This window comes from Zonotrichia leucophrys, chromosome 7, assembly GCF_028769735.1.
Source record: "Zonotrichia leucophrys gambelii isolate GWCS_2022_RI chromosome 7, RI_Zleu_2.0, whole genome shotgun sequence".
Lineage (NCBI taxonomy): Eukaryota > Metazoa > Chordata > Aves > Passeriformes > Passerellidae > Zonotrichia > Zonotrichia leucophrys.
The window spans coordinates 25,965,937-25,987,629 of NC_088177.1; the positions used below are offsets into that span (position 1 = coordinate 25,965,937).

The following is a 21,693-nucleotide window of genomic DNA, read 5'->3' on the forward strand; positions in this document are numbered from 1 at the left end:
CAAAAAAAGGAGAGAGTATGACACTGCCACACAGAGATACACAGACTACTTTCCATGCATTGCAAAGGCTTAATTTTGCTCCTTTGCATTAAGTTTCAGCCTGAAGTAATTTGCTGAAGCAAGGTCATAATAGAGAAACCAACACAGCCTTAATTACAATATAAATGCTACAGCTATATTTTACAACTCCAGTAAAAAACACATGCACTATACTCAGAACAGGATCACTTCTGGGGGACCACAGGAGCTTTGAGATTTTTAAAAAATATATTAAAAGGGAGAAAAAGGAGTTTTAAACTCATTTGCCTAATATTCATATAGAAGAAGGCTGGAAGAATTGTCTTAAATTACATTGTGTATAGCATCAGAGAACTATTTTTTGTTCTGTTTCTGTTATTATCTCTGAGTCCAAAGAAAATTACTGGCTGCATGCAATCAAGTTCCTTGCTGTTAATTGCTTTCAAATTGAAATGTGAGCTGGCAGAGAAGCTTGATATCTGCTAGTAAGAATTACTTCCTTGGACTGCTGCTGCAATCCAGCTGGTTCATGAGAAGGGGGTAGCTGCCAAGATGTGGTACTGCCATTCTAATATGTGACAAGGTAGCCTGAACATTCCTGCCCTTATCAAACATTAAATGCTCTTTTCTTTTTTTTTTCCCTTTTCTACTTTTTTCCCCAGGCTTCTTCAAGTTTGATTCTTCCCAATGTACAGATTTGCTTTTTATCCTTCAAAACGCAAGGTTTCACAAGTGTCTGTTCCCCATTACAGAAACAAACCTCTAAATGGTGACCAGCAGTAGCACACTGACCCAGCATCATCCCAACTCCTTATTAATAGTCTACCTTAAACTTGTTTCAAACCATATTCATGCAAGTGTTGAAGCTTTTTCATTCTTTTAAAAACTGAAACCAGAGGTTAGTAGGTCTTTTCTGATTCCTGTGAAGAAGCCAATTTACAGACAGGAGCATAAGATACCTATTCTGTAGGAAAACATCCAAGAGAAGAATGAGCCATGTCTGGAGCTGGCCTCTTTAAACCTGCTGATAACTGGGAATCTGCCACTTTGAACCATAAAATCCAAACTATTCAATGCTTGATCAACATTAACTGTCAAACATCAAATAATTATATAACTTTTACATTGGGAGTTAGGTTAGTAACATTAGGTTATTGAGGAAATACAAAAGACCCTGCTTTTTCTCACCTTCACTTCCTGCAACATTTGATAGACAGAGCTAACTGAATAAATCTAGATGTCAGCTGGTGAATATTAAATATTTTATTACTTCAAAATTAATATAGATTTATCTACTGCAATTCATACAGGTGCTCCACATTATCTCCTCTGAAGGAACAGCCAAATGCCCCACAGAAAACCACAATATCTAAAATTTTGAAAGACAGCTTCAAAGAATATTACCAAGAGCAAAAGTTTTAGAGTGCATTCTGTGAGGACTCTTCTGCCCTGTCTCCAGTTCTAAGCTTTTAATCAGGTATTTTCCTCCCTCATGTTCTGCTTCTCCACCACAGTAAAAAGACAGCTAATAGATCTGTTACTACACTTGAATTTCTCCATCTCATGTGCTTTTATGACATTTCTTTTTTAGATTTTCTCCTACGTGCTATTCTGGACAGAGCAATCTGTTATTTTAAGACTGAGCACAAGTAGATAATGTCTTAATTGTGGTACATTCAAATGGGAAAAGAAAAAATCAGAACATTTTAATTTCATTCCCTTCTGCTGATGGTCAGTACTTTTCAAGGCCTTCAGTTAAAGATTTAAAATTCTACAGTTTTCCATTAGTTCTACTCACATGCCATGAAACAGTTTTTGTTTTGTTTTTTATGGAATAAAATTGAAAGTTTACTTTTTTTGGAGAAAGTTTTCCTAAAGGACATAAGATTTTATCATCATAATTTATGCAAGGAAGGGTTGGGACAACAGACAGAATACCAGGGTTCCAAGTGAGCTTCCCTTTTAAATGTCTCCATGACAAGCTCCATTGTACTTTTAAACATTATTTATAGAACTTGGTACAATTCCTAGCTTAAAAGGCTTTGAAAGTTTTTACATCTGTTTTTCAACTTTTTCAAGACTGAAGCAGCTGCTGGCTTTGCCAGCTTGAGATTTAGAATGGTTAGTTATAAGCAAACACCAGAGAATATACCCACTTTTTGCAGTGCATTTTGCCAGTGTAGACAGCACAAAGAGTCATTTAAAATTTAACAATGTTAGGAAACACACTAAATCTCTTCTGACTTTCTCCTTAAGCAGGCTGTATCTTGGAATCCCTTGTACTATGAATCAAAAAAGCAACCAACCACACTAATAAGTTCAAGAGATCAAAAGGTGTATTTGGAAAGTGAGCAGCTCTCTCATAACCTCCCTTAATGGATTATCAAACAATCTCAAACATTATTTAACAACAATATAATCTCCACAAAGAAAATGTTTACTGTTAAATGAGAATGAATAATAGCCAGGATTTGTAACATATCTCTGCTTAGAGCCTTCCCAAAGCATTCCCCAGGCTCTAGGGCAGGAAGAATGAAAATAAAAATGGCTAGAGCTCCAGGCATTATACATGTTTCTCCTCATTACCAGGTTTCCAGCAACCCAACAGTACAGTACAGTGCGGCTTCATAGACCAAGACAAGTTCTTGCCTCAGCAAACTGCTATCTCTTTTCCATAGGTATGATATATTAAGTAAAAGTATTAACAGCCATTTCATAAGTGAAAGGAACAGAGAAATATTGAGGGCAAGTGACAGAACAGTGATTACACAGCAAATCAGAGTGAGAATGAGGAACAGAACACAAACCTCTACTATGATATTGTATTAAATTCAGGAGGTGCCTAAACATTCTTGGTACTTTAATGACAAGCATCTTGAGGAACCTATCCCTGAAGTACAGCAAGCTTGTGGTAAGATTGACTTGTGTACCCTTTTTACCTAGAGCATACATTATTAATCACACTCAGACACACTGAGTATATCAACACTCCATTATTATTTTTGCAACAAAAATGTTTTTATAGTTCTGCTCATCATTCCTGGCCAATGTTTGCTTGTTCTGTTGGCACACCTTGCTGTAACTTAAAGTCCTTCTTTTTTCCCCCGTTCTCAAATTTTATGCTACATGAGGTACGAGTCTTTAGCAATGAATGATATTTCTTGTTCTCACAATGTTTCTGTGCATAAGGACACTATGTGAACAACCATCTTACAGTATTTGTGTGAATACAGAAGCATGAAAGCAAAAGAAAAAGAAGGAAAAATGGGAAAAAACTGAGCGATATCCTGTGAAAGCATCCTTTCTGATTTTAAGAAATGCTTCCTGCCTCGAGGCAGCTGCATATTGATAGGAATAAGACTGTTGTGACTCCCAAGATGACCTAGAAATCAGTATCCATGTGTTAAAAAAGAATTCTGTATTTGACTTTAGAATAGATGGGGAAGAAAAATTCTGCATGGCTGAAATGACTACATGTGAAGCAATGTTCTGATGTACTAACTTTTATTTTTCAAGGATTGAAGAACTTCTATAAAAATAAAACTAGTGGACTACTTAACACTGAATACTGAATAAATTTCTTAGAATTAAACTCCATACAATTGTTAGTATGTCAAAGCTGTTAATGTAAAGCAAAGTGCATTGCTGCTAATTAGCAATTATGTTTTGTTATTGTTAGAAAACAAATACAGTTAACTGATAGCTTATAAAAGGGATATGTATAAGAAAGATAATGCCCAGAGCTCATCTTTACACAGCTGTGACATTAGACTTTCTCACCAAGTTTTTCCTCATGAGAGTGTAAGACACAGACAATGCAGGTGTGGAAAGCTAATGCTGAAATGCCAAAACACAAGAATTTCAGTGTAAAAGATGCCAACAGATGAAAAAAAGAATCTTCTCCCTCCTTACAAGTGTAGAAAGAGGGATATTCCAGCTGGGTTTTCTGGAAACACTTATTTGCATAAGGATCAAAGATATCTGCACCTCACCAATGAAAATGATTTAGGGAAAAACAGAACTAGTGGAAAAGTTTCAAAGAGTATCCTTCTCAGTAAAAAGGCAGGATGAATTGTTAATGTTATTTTTAACTTTAAAAGTGGTCTTTTACCAGCATAAACATTTTCTTTTTATTATTAATTTTTAACCTAAAGGAAATCAGAATATAAAATTCTCTAGTAAGTTGCTTCATGGAAAAGTAACAACAGTATGTTCATCAGCAACAAACTGATGATAGCAACAAATGTGTGTTAACAGGCTTCTTTGAGCTCAAGGTCAATAAAGAGCCCCTTCAGTTCAGAGGTCTGACAAAATGTACTGAAGTTAAGCCTGGCTATACTGCACATGAAGCTGACAAAAGGAGAATGAAAGAAACTAAAATAAGGTGATGTTTCAGTCTGTGGCTCCAGAGGCCAACCCAGATGGTCCTACCAAAAGGGGCCAGTCTGTTTTTTCCTACCACTCTCCTGCTTATTCCTGGCCATGTGAAGCATTCCCTCCTTCACTTCAGCACAAATAAGAGTAGAAAGTTATTTGTGTTTCTGCTGGCTTAGTTTTTTTCTCTCACTGTAGAAGTTCAAGCTCAGGAGGTTTCTGACAATCCTGAAGCTGCAATAAAAACAGCATCATGAGTTTGTTCCTGGGAGTTGAGGGAAAATGAAAGAAGCCAATTCTCTCCTTTTCAGTAGCAGGGGACTGCTAGATCAGCTCTCCAAGTCCCTCCTTCACATGCTCCAAGTCTTTAGTAGTGACTCTCAAGTCTGCAGGCTGGCTCTCAGGCACAATGACCTGAAGTGATGTACCAAAATAGGCAAAACTGGCAGGGCTCCACTGGAAAGAGAATCCTATTTAAAACCCCACAGGTGCTGAGTCAGTACAGAATCAAAAGACACAAATCCAAAGCACCATCCTGGAAGACTTTCATATGAGACAAAACACCTCCTGATCAGCTGCCATCACCAGTGAGTCCCTGGGCTCCCTCAAAGAAGTGCTGTTAACACAAGCACACTGATGATTTACCAGTCTCTGGAAATTTTCAGCCTGTGCTCTTGAGAACATTTTCTTTCACTTATCTTTTAAATTATTAATTTGTAGTGTTGCTCTACTCCTTAAAATGGATGTCTATTTTTCTTTATATCTGAACACCAGGAAGTTAATGTACATTTCATCATGCCTGTCATGGGCACACCAATAAACAGAAAAAACATGCACTATATTCAATGTTGTAACAGAAAAGTTTTACCTAACATGAATTTGAATTGGCCTTATTTGCTTTGAAGTGGTGACTATACATTCAGTTGCCCTCTACAGATCATTACAAATGAATGCCAGTAAATCTTTTTACAGTACCATCTGGTCATATGTTCTTCTGTATGTCAAATTTTGTATTGAAAATTATGTTGTAGATGCATTACAGAGGTTTTAAAGGCTTTTAATGGGTAAAAATTTTTCTAGAGGGTACAATAGCCCTATTACAGAGCCAAGTTTTTTACTGTTATGAGGCTATGTCAATCCTCTTGGGAAAATTCTAATTAGATGCTCTTAGTGGTTGGTTCTTTTGTAATAATCTTATGTTTCTAGTCCAGCATTAAATGTCTGGCCCACAGACTTAATATTTTGCAGGGATGTACTTTTGCTATCTCATTAACTTTGTACCAATTTGATCAATCTTAAAATATTTAGAATATCATACTGAACAATATGTTGTAGATTTCAGAGGTAAACAATAAGTAGATTTTTGTCCTCACTGAGCATGCTCTCAACCCCATCACAGTGGGCTGGTGCTTCACAGAAGTAAGAATACCATAGTATAATGCTAAAACAATCTGAAAGATTTTTGTTTGAAAATAAAATACTTAAGCTGGGTTAGGTGGTGACAGGACAGAGAAGGAGTTAAACCTCCTTAGATGAGCACTGATTCATACTAGGGTGCTGGGAAGCAAAATCCTTCTTACAGTCCAGTCATGTCTAAGGTGCAGTAGCTTGTCTGTCACAGCACACCCAGTTAATACATGAAAAGGCTTGAGGAAAGAAATGCTGTCGTGGTCTTGGTTCTTTGTCACTCCACATTATGGAGCTCAATCCCACAAGAATGTATTGGAATACCATGACAAATCCATTTCAGAGCTTCTCTTAGCACAAGGATCATTTCACTCTGTCTAAATGTGCAATCAGGTCAACAGCTGGAAAAATTCTTATACTCTTGGGCCAGCCATGCCATAGCTGTAGGCAGTGTGATCTGTCAGGTGCTATATGGATGCCATATCTTAGGAAATGAGATAAAGCTGTAACTTCTACTGTAATGCTGGCATAACTCCCACTCACAGTGAGCATTCCCAGGTATGCTTTCCCAGAAAACAAACAAACAAACCAACACGAACAAACACACACACCCCACGAAACCAGCCAAACAAAAACTAACCACCCTCACAAGTCTGCTTCACCTCTAAACTATACTTAGCAACCATTCCCTTATTTTAACTTGTAGATTTTTGTTTGGGCCTTTAGCATTTCAGCTACAGAGATTTCTGGCATGCAAGCATATACATGTTTATGACTTCTGAATCATAACATCTAATTTATTTCATCAACATTAGTAGGTGGTTATTTATAATAATGGGCCAGAGCTTATCTAACTCTAGAATTTCATATTACAGAATGATTGCTGAGCTTGGGACAGTGTGTTCATTTGCATTTAATTCTCTTTTGAAACAGTGAAATTCTGCCACCCTCTGGACAACAACTAAACTAAGACACATTTACAGTCAGCCTCAAAAGATGCCACTTCTGCCAGTAAACATGCATTGCTTTTTAAGCATGTTTTAAAATTAATTACTGGGCTGAATGGAAAAATAGAAGTTACTATTAAACCGCAGACAAAACAACTACTTTTAGTACTGAACAGCCTTCTTACTATGAGAATTTAATAAAACAGCAAACGTCAAAATTTTCTGTTCTTAAATTTTTCTAGGAGTCACTTGAATACTCACAGTTGTATTTTTAAAGATCTGTTACCAAAGTATGATACAATTCTTTGTGCCAACATTTATTTCCACAAATCAGAACATTCTGGAATTAACAATATCCTTCTGATTGAGCCAAATGAGAACAAGTATAGAACAGAGTTCAGTGAGTGAAAGAAAGGCAAAGAAAGTTGCATTATGGCTGATCAAGCTACCTTTAAAATGTATCAAAGGGACAGCACGACACTTACATTCACATGGCAAGCAGCACTTGTTGCTAATTATATTGGCATTCAACACATTAATGATCATTTGAAACAGTAAAAGTCACATCCAAAGTTTCAATTTGTACTTGCAGTATAAGCGTGGGGAAGGAGGGCTGCAGCATAAATGCTGCTACATACAGGACCTTGTACAGTACCTTGTTTTGGCTATGGAGCCCAGCTGCTGCTGTTCTTGGATGAGCTCAGCCAGCTGTTTTTGCAAAGACATATCTTTACCGTGCACTTGCTTAATAAACGGATGTTCCAAAAGATGGGTGACCGAAGGACGCTGCTCAAAATCTTTGATCAGACACCTGTGACAGAGAAATAGGGGTCTCAGACAATGATGCTATCATTACAGCATGCATTGAGTCAGCTTACTGTGTGGCTGTCACTCTGTTTTCTTTTTCCATAAATTTGAGTTCCTCGATATGTTACAAGACTCTTCCATACTGCAATAAATCTGGCATAAAATACTTATCTAAGTGAATACATTCCACCAGAAGACAGTATAAAGGCTAAAAATTTGAGCTTATTTAATCTGTCTTTATAACTGTAACTAGATAAAAGAAAAAAAAAATGACATTATATCCTGTAAGAGCTGTACAGTTAATATACATAAAAATTAAGAGGAATAGAAAATACTTCATTTTAATTCTCTATCTATTCTCTGATGAGAGGTTGACCATGAACGGTAGGGTCCAGCCTACTGAAAACCACAACTGAAACCTGTGGTGCAACACTACTCAGAAGGATTTGATACACAGCTTTGGTTTTAAAACGAATGCTATGGGTAGATACCACAATGATGAGTGTTAGCATAAGAATCATAGAAAACTCTGCAAACCTGCACAATTCAGCCTGGAAGAGAACAGAATCAGTCAGAATTAAATGTACCAAAGTTCTTTCTGTGAACTGGTGCAGTACAGGTGAACTAGTGATGAGTAAAGAAATACATCCTATTAAATCAGCATAAAATAAAGTACCATACTAATTTATATAATTGAGATTTAAGTTTGGAGAAGCCACCACTCAAGCTGAATTATTTTCTGCATAATAAAGCTGAAATAATACCATTCAAACACAAGAATGATCCAACAGGATAAGACTACTTTCAAGTATCCTCTAATTAAGAATATTAAATCATTCTATTCATCTTGCTCAAATAATAATGATACTGGTATTATTTGAGAATATGAAAAAGAAGTGCTGCAATTCAGCATATACCTCCCTTCTAGTATCTATAATTTTAGCAAATTATAGCTCAAGATGAATTTATTTGATGAGATGCATTCATATTACATACTTTACAATTTCCTTTCATATTTGCTGAATAAGTACCTAAGTACTTCCCTTGCAGGGCCAAATACCACAAATCAAAACTATTATTTTAGCCAAAAGTTCAGTGAAACTTAAATACCTTTTAGAATTTATATTCTAGTAATAAAAGTAACAATGTACAAAATTTAAACTACATTACAAAAAATCATACACATTAATTGATTTCAAATACTACCAAACACATTAGCAAGTTATTAATGTTTAGCCTCACCTCAAAGACTTTACTGAAGACTAAAGTCTGGTCTTGAAATGATCCTGGAAATATCTTTGAACATAACTTTAATACTTTAGGTTCCTGAAAATCATTTTACTAACCTGTTTTGTACATCTATTCCAGAAAAGAAAGTCTGTAAAATGTGTTACCAGTTTTGGAAGTGTTTTGGTGAATTTTGCTATAGGCTGGAACTGTAGCCTCCTGATAGAAACACTAAAGCAACACCACCTGCTTTATCTCCATCCCTCTGGGCACAAGGCTATAAATACCAGTCCTTCCCCTCCAGGAGAAGATCCATCATTAGCCTTGAACAGGTTCTGACAATCTCCCCTACCCCTTTTCTTTTTTGTAATCTGGGAGTTTTAAAAGTCAATACACCCACACAGACAATACAATCTATGCCAATCCTGTTTAAATTCATGTTTCCTGAGAAAAAGGAAAAAAGCATTTGAAAAGAAAGACAACATTAATCAGGAAGACAGAGGAAAAGAGAACAAAACAATAAGTGCTATGCATTATACAAATTCACAGATTGATGGCAAGTACCTGAAGTGGAGATTTCAGTCTGAAAAAGCTCATGCACTCATGATTTTTACCATTCTATCAATGATTCCAATTTTACAGTATTTATGCTTTATTGTTAATAAATAAATGTTCTTGTTAAATTTGATTTCATCTAGAGTTTTTCAGTACTACAACTGAATCCAAGGGAATCTACGCCATAGGATCATGGATAGTTTGTGTTGGAAGGGACCTTTCAAGGTCATGTAGTTCAAACCCCCTGCAATGCACAGGGACATGAACTATATCAAGTTGCTCAGAACCCTGTTCAACTTGACCTTGATTCTTTCCAGGGATGGGGTATCTACCAAGCTCTGTCAGTGTTCCACCTCAACCCAAAAAACGTCCTTCTGAGATCTAGTCTGAATCCACTCTCTTTTTGCTTAAAACCATTACCTCTTGTCCTATCACAATATGCACTTGCTTTTCAGTTTAAATGGATTATCTTCAAAAAATTACACAGTTCCAGACAGGATATCTTGTGTTTATCAAAAGTGTGAAGAACATGCAAATCTTAGACCTGGTGGCCTGCAGTTATTAATATGAATTCTCTGAGCTCTGAACACTCACAAAACCACTCTACAGACAGGATGCAAAAGCTGCATGAGAGTTTTTCTATATACATGGCCCCTAGGTGAGACATCAAAATGTCCAGGATGCTGCACTTATTGGGGAAGCCTAACAAAAAGAGACGTTTTGGAGAAAAAAGTTCTTAGCTTCTCTCTAGCATGCCTGAAATGTGAGCTTTTAGATCTGGAAGATGTTTTAATGAGCACAGGTAAGTTCTGTGAAGGAGGTGGTCTTGGAGATCTTTCAGATTATCTCTGCTTCTGTCCATAATCCTACCAATCCCCCACTGACCATTCATTCTGTGTGCATGCTTCCCTTTGCAACAACCAATGTTCATCTATTGTTTCATCTAAATGCAGCCTTCATCCTCTGGCAGTAGGATATTGCTTCAGTCTGTGTTCATGCAGGATTTCACTTGAAACACAACCACAACTCTGTTAAATTGCAGGATGACTAAGTTAATGACACAGGACACATCAACATGATTCTGTGATCAAACTCTCAGACAGAGCACACCTCCTCTTGTGCCAAGTCTGTGCCTGCATGGGAAGAACAGAGTCCTTTCAGATGGTTAACGAGATGACACACCAAAGCAGAGAGCTGGTAACTAACAGCTGTGCAAGAGTGAGGGAAAGCTGCTTAAATTCATGTCCGTAGCTTCATGTATGAGTACTTCAGCTTCAGGGAAGAGACTAACAGGAGAATGAACATTTCCACTGGAGTTGGTCTAATCCATCAAGTCAAATGGCAAGTTGCTAGCACTCATGTCACAAAAACACAGCAGCAGAAAGAGCAGGTTGGCCATAAGGAATTGAAATGTATGACGCACACACCCTCCTTTGCCTCTAAAGAGCACAAGTTTTGGCACAGTCACTTCTAGAAATTAGCCCTTGCTAGGTTTCAAATGCAGTAAACAGCTTGCAGCTTAGTCACTGTAGGTACTAAGGGCTCAGTCTGTACTCAAATATTCAGTGCCAATTTGATGTCTCACCAGGCTTGCTGTGATGGAATGTAGGATGGAAAGCTGTCATGTGACACTGAAAACATAGCCCTTACGTTTCCCAGTGCATATTCCTTTGTCCTTATTCCTCTCTATGTAGGAAAGGCCTATTGATATTCTGCTTCTACACACTGTCAGTTCAACTGTGTTGCTTTTAGTGCAACATGAATGCCTGCTGCTGCTGCTGTTCTTAGTAAACATCATCTGTAAAATAAAAATTCTTGGGCCACCACTTAAGTGCTAATGAAAAATGATGCATCAGATTGCTGGTGTCACTGCAGGTGTTCAATAAGGTGTCATCATCCCCTACTAGAAGCAGTATTGACACTACAGTGCTCTTCAGAAATAAACAAATATAGAATATCAGCTCTTACAATTCTAAAGCATGCACAAAGGTGAGAATTATCACAACATTTTCTAATGACCCACACTCTGACATGGAATTATAATGTGTGGAAAAGTTAACTATATGAGCGTGTGAGTTCAAACTTGCCAGTAAATTCAGGAAGAAGATGTATCCAACATATATGCCAGAATAAAAGACATCAAAAAGTAATAAACATTCAGTAATGTCAACATTTGGAAGAGTACAGTAACAAAACAGCTTTTACAATTTCCCTCATCACAAAATATTCTGAAATCAATGTGTGCATTGTACAAGTGAAATGCAACATAAAAAACTCTATTAATGAAGGATTTGCTTCTGAGGAAAAAAGAAAACAAAAACATCTTCAGCTTCTCATCTGAGCATTCATTTAAAACCAGTTTGGACAGTTAGCTCAGACACTGTCAAACATCAACCATACTGCAATTATTCATAAAACCAGTAAATGTGCTGCACCTGCAAATTCAGCCAAATTGTTTGGCTCATGGAAATTAAAAAAAAAATATATATAAGGTGGTGCATTAGTTTGAATTGAGCAAATTGACTAGCAAATCGACTAGCAAATCTACTACAAGATGTGTTTCAAATAAGGTATGATGAAAGTATCACATTTAGTCTCCTATTCTTTTAGATCTAAAATAATAGAAAGGCTAAGCAAGCAGAGATTGAAAAAAACCCCAAAAATTGTAGGTTTGCCTTGACGAAAGTCAATCCATTATCTAATTGGAAATTCCAGTATCTTCCATCACGCTTTCTTAGCAGAAAATTAATTCTCAGAATTCATTAGCATCACTACATTAAACATAGGTTGCAGCCATTTGCTGCAATCTCACAGCCAGGCTCCTAAGCACCATTTCCATTCTGCCACAATTACAAGCAAAGATGAAGCATTTATTAGCAGAGGATAAGAGCAGCCTCCCATCCACACAGGCCCATCCGAGACAGCCTCTAAAAATTCACTGGCTGCTTGCACTCGGATGATAACATTGTCAGAATTGCTGGGTCTCGACAGTGTAAACAGCCATTTCACGAGGGGCGAATCAGATGGCTCAGAAGGAGAGATATTTATCAGCATTCATGAGCTAATATTTACTAATGAATAAATGGAAAGAAACAGATTTCATAAGAACTGCAGTGGTGGTCTAAGTCTTCTGTGTGTTCAAAAATAGAAAAATAATTACTAACGTCACTCACTATTGCAGCCAAATCTAAGTAGAGCAGCAGCAGTTCTTTCTTTCAGAAATTCTCTTTCATTTGATCTATTATGATCTATTTGACCCCAAGTACTTTCTTTAAAGAGAAAGAAATCAAGTAGCTGCAACTCTCACATCTTAGTTACACTATGATTTATCACCAGCATTTTGGTTTTTTTCAATTAGTACATTTTGTAAATGCTACATTTTCTCATGATTTCTTATCTGCTAGAAGTATATTGCTGGAAGTAATTTTGCCTCATAACCCCAAATATCCAACCAGACTTCAAGCACCTATTTAATATCTACATGCACGGAAGATACATAGCTTAATATTTGGAAGAAACGATGACTCTATATTAGACTACATTAGAGCTGGGGAATTCACACAACAGCCTCTGGGTAGCAGTGATATAAACTCCCTGTGCTGTTCAACTGTTATCTGTTAGCTAAAGTCCTCACTGCCCCTCCTCTGGTCCCTGTCTCCCTGCCACTCCCTGCCTCATCAGGGTGCTTTCCCCATCACCTGCTCCTCTCACACATCTAGACCATTCTCCTCTGCCCTCCACATATTTCGCTCCTTGCACTCCTTGTCTAGCAGTGAGGAATCTTTCCAGGACTGTTATTAGGATAAAAGAACTTTCCAGGGTTTTGAACCAGACTCCAGGTCATCCTAAAATGCTAAGATACTCTCATCCTAGTCCCAGAAAATACAGTTACCAGACTGCCCTCAAAGACAGAGAGGTTCTAGAGTGGAAATTTCCCAGAGGAAGAAAGGAAAGAGTAAGGTCATATCCTCTTGAAAGGAGAGAGCATTCTCTTAAGCAGGGAGAATGAGATGTCTAGGTTCTGAGACTTTTTTTTGACTCTGCATACTTACCTGATTACTCACATCACAAGGTTGCTTCATGATGCAAGATTAATGAAATCAAAACCATGACCTCAAATGGGTTGACTCCCCCTGCTTAGAGAAATGGAAGGAGAGACACTGACAAGGCAGGATCATCTATGACGACACACTAGGCCAGAAACTTTCCAGTCAAGGAAGGAAAAATAATCTCTGAGATTATTTTAGCTGGTTAAAATGCTCAGTACCTGAGTGTTCCTTCCACCTCTGAGCCACATGTAGCTGTGGCAAGCACTGGTCAGTTACCTGCAGCCAAGAGGTGGAGAAGACATTTCATAAACTACATCTGTAATAAGATGCAGCAACGTGCCTGCTTCTCTGACACTTCCCTGCTTTCCACTTGCAGGCCTGCCCAACCCCCTCTGCTGCAGGTCACTAATTCACAAAAGTGAACTAAAAAACTGTGACAGCTTTGCCAACAGCATTTCTGTTTTCAGTCCTAATTCAGCAGGACTCACAGGACAGAAATAACCTTATCTTCAGGACTATATATAGCTGTCCCTTTACAGAAAGCAAATGCTGGGCACTAGGGGTATGTGTGTAGGTTAAATAGGTCTCCTGTCTTGCACAGCATCCCACGATAAATAATAAGGATTTTACTGTTCATTCTGATACAATCAGATATCAGGATGAAAGACTGAATTTATGACAAAGAACTCCATCATCACATGCATGGTATAAATTCTGATGGTCAGAACACATTTATAACATTATTGATCTGCCTTTTGGTAGCAAATGCTGTAAATTACTAATCCTCCCTAAGAATGAGACAAATACTCAAACACTGAAATGTCACCATCACCTATTTTCTTAATAAATCTTCTTTCAGTTTAATGTTCAACATCAAGCACCATATAGTATAATTTAGAGCACACATCTGAAACATAACAAAAGATTCTATTGCACTGAAGTTGTAAAATTAGGTGTAGTAAATACCTTTACCTCTTCTAAATCTTCAAAACTTACAGTAGGTTTCCCAGCCTTGTTTGGGCTGAGTAAGCATTACAAGTTTTTTGGGCTCATATACAGGGTTTAGAGAACAAACAACAGAAACTCTATGGAGTTGCACCTCTTGCAGATCTTTAACATGGATCTGACAATCATTCATGTTGAAATCTTTGAAATTTTACCAGTGACAACAGAAATACAATCAGAACAACTCTAGGGAGAATCTCAAAACCACAATACACTTATTTCTTGAATGCTGAAATTTATGAATAGCCTTCCACCAGGAATGGGTCTGCTCTGTTTCTTTGCACTCTCCTTGAAGGCCCAGAAACACAAAAACCCTTCAGAACCTTGGACAACTGAAGCTTTTTGTTAGAAACAATTTGTTTTGCATGTGTACCAGATATTCTCCCTTGGGTACCTATCCCACTTTGACACTATAGCATGCAGCTGATTTGAGGCAGGATTTTTACTACAACTACTCATAAGAAACTTGAAGATAACTGTATTCATTGTATATGTCCATTCCTCTGTATTAATCCAAATGTTTCATGCAACGTTCCAAAGTGGCAGAGATCTTTAGTCAGGTACTTTAATTCAGTATTTCAAGTTCATCTGCAGACAGATTCTGAGAGTACATCAATGAATGAAATGCAAAAATGTACAGATTTGGTGATAACCTTACACATCCCAGTCTGTATCTTTTTGACATTTGCAAATCTCTGCCTTCCCAGACACTGTGAAATTAATAAGTTATGTCAAATGCACATCATGTTCTCAGTGAAAGAAATGTAAAATATTCTTTATGTAACATGAACAGAATGTCACTAAACAATTGCTTAAATTGCGAAAAAACTTTATCTGCATTCAGAGAAGTTAAATATAAATGGACCACTTAAAACCTATATAATCTAGATGATCTATCAAGTGAATAACTCAAAGTAGACTCATCAACATGATATTCAGCTTGCTAAGCTGTGTTTAAATTAAGTACAAAAAAGTGAGTTTATCAGCACAAAAAATTATCTTGGACTGTATTTGCAATGTCATTGCTAAAAGTTACATTCTGATGATAAATATGACCATAAATCCTTAAGTTCACATTTTGACTTTATTACTTCCTGAATTTCTTAATTCTTTAATCCCCTCCAGCTCAAGAATGACTAATTAATTCAAAGAACCATAACAGCTCATCATTGGTTAAATAAATTTAGAAGGAAAATGTGTCTCTGGAGATACCACTACTAATTTTAATTAAAATTACCATTTTTTGATGTAATGTAAATAAAAGTTATTGCATTCTTCTGCTACAAGAACATATTAACTCTACTGTTTATCCCTCAAATCAGTCAAGACAAGAAAATTATTTGCCACTGCCGTGGTAGTTTACATGGTCTTACAGGTATAAGTCCTATTGATACATAGATAAAATAAAGGTAATTAATTACTCCTCACATGATGACTGGAGAGCCAAATTTTCATACACAATCACAGCAGTTTAGATGAGGACGCATACATAGAACTTTACTGACCTTATATCAATAAAGTATATATGTGCTGCCTGTATCTTAGTAGACAACAAATACAAAATTAGGCTGTTGCCAGAAATGAGAGCTGAAATTGTGTCTTCTCTGTATTTTTTGAAAACAAAATATCTAACTCAGATTCCCTGTCTTCATTGTAAAAATTCTTATGGGAACAACACATTACAGTCTTCATCTCAAGTCAAGGTCAACAGAGCTGGGAATGGAAACAGATTCACCAAGCTAAAAACCATCTTCACACTCTCAGTTCAGATTTTGTAAACATTGCATCTGAGTAAAATGCTGCTGCAAAATCTTAATCTCTTGAGGTAATAGTATCATAACTAAAAATATAGATTTCATTCCTGAAAAATATATGATCACGATTTTAGCAGCATAAAGATTTACCAACAATGAAACTTCCAGCTCAAGAATGTTGTAAATCACTGGAATATGTTAGAGATCACTTAGAAAAAAATCCCTCTCGAGACAACGGCATTTCAAGGGATGGCAAAATGGGGTGAAAAAAAACTACAGTGACCAGGTTTGGCAATCTTAGCATGAACAAAATTATTGCATAAACCAAACAGAAATCAAAAGCTTAGCCAAAGCTACATGCTCGGTTTTGGTCAATACAGAGATCTGGTCTGCAACTTGAACAGATAAGCTTGTTATGCAAATGACGTTAGCATCAAGGAGGAGGTAGATAATGAAATCATTCAAAAGCTAACCACTCATCACAAGGGTGACAGAAACATCAGGCAAGGTCCTAACACATGGACAAAAGGCACTATGAAATTTATACAATCACTGCTTTTAATTTATCATAACTAGGTTGTCACAAGGCCGGCATCAACAAATGCATAACTAATGCATATAAATGAGCCAATTATCAGTAATGGCTAAAAGGTTTGCAGTTGTATGATCCAATGTTTCATTATCTAAATTTTTCTAGAAAGTCCACTAATGTAAATCTAAGCCTCCATAAAAACATCCTGTAACCTCTGTATAGTAAGAACTTTACTAACACATGCCCAAGAATAGAACAGTGTCAGAGAGAATTCAATTTCAGTAGTCTCCTAAAGGCAGCTATGGCACAGGGTATTTATTACAATTGTTGCATTTCTCCATAGTAAGAGAACCATGTATGAGTATATTTCCTTACTTCACCATGCACATCACGGTAAAAATGAAAAGCAAGGCTTGAGAACATGCAAAAGTTGATGATGAGGAAGTAATTAAGCAAAACTAAATAATAACCCATATGATTAATACGATACAATTTCAATATATAAAAACCTCAAAGGACAAGATTAAAAACAAGTTTTGCCACAAAGTATTAACATCTGACTTGTTTTATGAACAGTGCATGTTGAACTAAATGACTGAACAAATGCTAAGAAATGTTTCACAGAGTTTTTTGTATTGTTCCAAGGCTCAGCAGGGACTTCTAAAAGGGAAGACACCAAGAAAGAAAACTTACATAACAATGCTGAAGGTTAATGCACAATGTTCCTGACACAGGAATGCAATCTTATTTACCAGGTGCAGTGACTTTCTAAAGCACAAGTGGAATATAATGCATTAGTGCTGGTCCGCCAGAATATAGACTACAGCCTTTAAAGGGATCAGCACTGTAAATATCACCATTTTTCACAGACATTACTACACAACTAGTTGAAAAAGGTATCAGGTAGGGATATTGTACTCCACAAGTAATTGGATACACCAAGGAACAAAACAAATGCACAAAATGCACATGTGCATATTTACAAACCTATCATGAAAAGTCAGTACTGGCAAGTGATGTTATAGTAGTACTCACCACATTACACAATATGGGCTGTAATTGGTTCCAATGAAATACTGAAGAATATTAAAAATCACTCTTAAAAGTGGCAGTAAGATTTTTGAATGCAATGCTAGCAAGTGCTTAACCATGATTTCCTAGTGTCACTGTAAAAAAGCATATTTGCATATTTTTGTTTGATGACAGCTGCATTCATCATGCTCTCCATACTATTGGTGCTCAAATATATATAGTACCTATATATATATATATATATATATAAACCTACTGACCTTACTGAAGTGGAAAAAAGGCATTTCTTTTCCTTTTTATCTTTCAAATTCTTATTTTAAATGACCAGCAGTTATTTTCACTAATCGTTTTTTTCCTCAACACAAAATTTCAATGGAATACTGTCAAGGAAATCAGGTATATTTTATAAATCTGTTTCAGGTCCATCAAAATCAAGAGACTCAAATGAAGAAAATTACATAAGAAGATTAAACTGTGCTGTAAGGCTTTTGAAAAGTGAAGCATGGTCTAGTGTTATGAAAAGAAAACTGTAGTTAAAAAACCTGAAAAAGCAGTAACTCCATAAGAAAATTCTGTTTTCAGATTGGCACACATGGGTCTTGCTGAATAAGCTGTTTTAAAAGGAAAAAAAACTCACTGTGAAATGAAATGGTTGAATCCTCTGCACCATTTTTCAGGATGTAGCAAAGTAGGTGGAGGGTTTCTGAAAAACAAAGATTTAAATTTTAAAATGTTAATGTTATCTCACAGATCAAAGATGCTCCTGGTTCCAGCAGGGAGAAAATGATACTTGAGAAAGTAGCAGTTAAATTGTCTATGTGATGCCTTGAGATGCATGTTGGTTTTATCGTGCTGTTGCTTATTCACTGGCAGCTCTCTTTTCTTGTCCTTCTCCTTTTATGTCAATACCTTTGAAGCTGGTAGTCAGTACAGCTCACAATGCACTTCCCAACCTGTCCCTTTCAATTCAGCCTGACTGAAAATGCAATATTAACCTAGACATCAAACTACTTTAACCCTTTGCCCAAGATCACTTATTCTGATCAAAACTTTTAAAGTATGGATAACAATGAGCTGTAGGATTTTCAGTCGGGTTTCAATCTGTATTCAGTTTGGATGACACTGTAAACTCCAGAACTGTTAAAATAGATGCTATTTTTAAACTGACATCTAGCAGACAGTATTTTTATATTAAATAGTAAGAGAGCCTTTGTAAAAATAATTTTTCGACTCTAATACATTCCATGGTAGTTGACATAAAATTCCTTTCCTTCCTGACTTTTACTCTTACAATTTAATTACATAAACATACAAAGCAAGACCTACAGGTCACATTGAGTGAAGCAAATTTTAAGAGGCTCAAATTTAGGAAGACCAACTTACAGCAAGAATTGTTCATAAAATCATATATTATATTCTACCATGTTATCCTCCAGAGGTTTCCTCAGCACCTTAAATTTTGTTAATACTGAAGCCTAATTGAACACTTTAAGATTAAACTTACAGAGGTCTTTGAAACCTTAATAATCTATCTTTTGCTGCATTTGAGGGTCACATATTACTGAACTGTCAGGGAAAAACAATCACAGTAAGACTTCTTCTACAACATAAACACAATAATACTGTAGATTATATAACAAATCACTTCATTTCTACTGTGGCCACATTCCACAGAATAACATTGCTTGGAAACATCTCACAAAACAAAAATGAAAACAGCATAAGCTACCTAAATTAGTGCTGATTTGCTCAATAGTCAGGAGTTTTTCATGCATATTCGTTGAAAAATTAGTTCCATTGAACAATTACTCTAAAAAATGCAAGCAAATTTGTTCAAACAAATTGCTGTGGCTTTGTAATAGATGGACCATTTTGTTCATCTCCATTTTTTCAAAACAAATTCAGCCAAAAAATTGCACTGCAACATGACAAGTTTGCTGAAATTACTATCTTATTACCTTTCTTTTTTGCTTCAGAACACTAAAGGAATTTTCTTCATGAAATAAAGAAATCCAGAATGTCTGAGATGTGTATTACTTAGCAAGTTTGTTATTAAAGAAAAAAAGATATGATTGGTTATTTTCAATGACATTAACACTTCATGGTTGCCTCCCCTTTACCAGGCTCATATGTTTATGCACATCTGACAGAATCTGACTTTTTTACAAGTAGAAAAAAAAAAAAAAAGAAGACTATTTCTAGGTGTACTTCTAAGAAAAAAATCCTATATCAAAGAAAGGCAAACTTTAAAAACATTTTTGTCTATAATAAAAATGGTTATCAGCCCAGACATACAGACATCCCACATTTGTGACCACTGCAAACAGCTTTAAGAAACAGCCAGCTGGGGTTAGTGTATGTTTCAGTCCTCACATTAAAGGAGTGGTACTCTATCAGACATTCTGGATTCTGATGAACAACCAGCTTCTATTATGCTGTGAAGTGAAGTACAGTGTATTTCCTTTTAGAATTATACTAGCACTGTCTACTGAATATTTACAGGGAAGTTCTGAATTTCATTGTGAAGTAATTTGCTTTTTCAAGAGCTCAATTACTATTAATGAAATATGCAGTTTTGCCTTTTCTATTCACAATGTTCCAAAAGGTTTTCCAGATGGTAACAATGGTGCTGACAAAAAAGCATATGGGTTTGGAGGCTTTGTTAACAATCTCCCAAGGAACTTTCTGAAAAAAGATGCAGAGATACTTTACATTAGTTGCAGATGTTATGATGGAAACAGGTGGAATTTCATCATGGAAGAACAGATCAGCAGAGGACATGTCATTCAGGAAATTCAGTTTTTCATTTGCAGGTTAATGATTAATGGAGAAGGCCATTTTTAAACCATACACAACATTTTTTATCTAAGAATTACTGAGCTACTAAGCTCTCACTGATAGCTACTCTCTTTGGCTGACCCAAATCAACACAACCAAGGAAGGAAGTATGTTATCTTGATACTTTTGTATTTGTTGATAGAAGATACTATGTTATTCTTAGTGCTTTTGTAGCAAAACCATTCAACTCTGTACTTAGACAACTAAAATTTGATGCTTCAGGTAAACTGTCTGCAAAATGAAGCTGATAAACAAAGTCAGAACCTTAATTCATTAGCATCTGTAAATTACATTGGTTTCCTTTGGTGAAAAACATTAACTACAAAGTGAAAAATCAGTCCATTCTTTTCTGGCATCATGTGAATAAATGACTTCCAGAAGGAGGCACAAGAGCATCAGCTTCCTACCTTCACTTTGCCTAAGACACTAGAAAATGTTTCATGGTGATCCCAGAAAACACCATGGCACCTCCAGAGGGGCACTTCTGCAGTAAAGACTCTAAGTTCTAGGGTAATAGGAAAAGGCAGAAATGCAAAGGTAACTCTAAACTTTTTCCATAAGCACACCCGGTCTTCTGCAGTTTGAAATTAATAATCCATTACGATACCTCTAATTCATATCCTGAGTCATATTTCATTAAAGAGAAAGGTAAAACAACTCATTTGCATCATCAGATGCTAAACCACAGAGAAACAACATTTACCTGACCACTTCAGCTCAAGGATCAAACTAGGGCCATTTTGGATTCCAGACTGTGTTAATTCCATTATTTGGAGTTCCGTGGCTTTTGTGTACTTGCACCAGCCAACATCATTGCATTTCAATAACACCTGACTATTTCTGCAGCACTCAAAACACATTCATAGAAGAACTAAAAACCTACCTCTCATTAATTTGCTGACATAACTTAATCTAGTTTTTTAATGTAAAATTAGAACACTCTGCATGCAATCTTTCAATCATTTTTGCCACAAGCTGAAGCACAATACAGTCTTATTTTCTATCATATTTGATGGAAATTGTGAGACGTAGATAGGAATATTATTGGGAAAAGCAGCTATAATTGGGTTTGTCTTTTGAAAATGCCCTCTTTTGATGCAAGATGAGTAATCAACCATTTATTTCCCAACTTTGTCTTTTTTCCTTTA

At 36.2% G+C, this 21,693-nt stretch overlaps 1 protein-coding gene across 1 annotated transcript in view; it reads right to left on the minus strand.

Moving 5' to 3' along the window:
- The window catches only part of MYO3B (myosin IIIB), a 212,183-nt gene that overhangs the window by 124,255 nt on the left and 66,235 nt on the right, over positions 1-21,693 (minus strand). The window contains exons 10-11 of the mRNA XM_064718250.1: positions 18,345-18,410; positions 7,402-7,557 (exon numbers count right to left, since the gene is read on the minus strand). Coding sequence (XP_064574320.1) covers positions 7,402-7,557; positions 18,345-18,410 — 222 coding nt within the window. The remainder of the gene's footprint in view (positions 1-7,401; positions 7,558-18,344; positions 18,411-21,693) is intronic.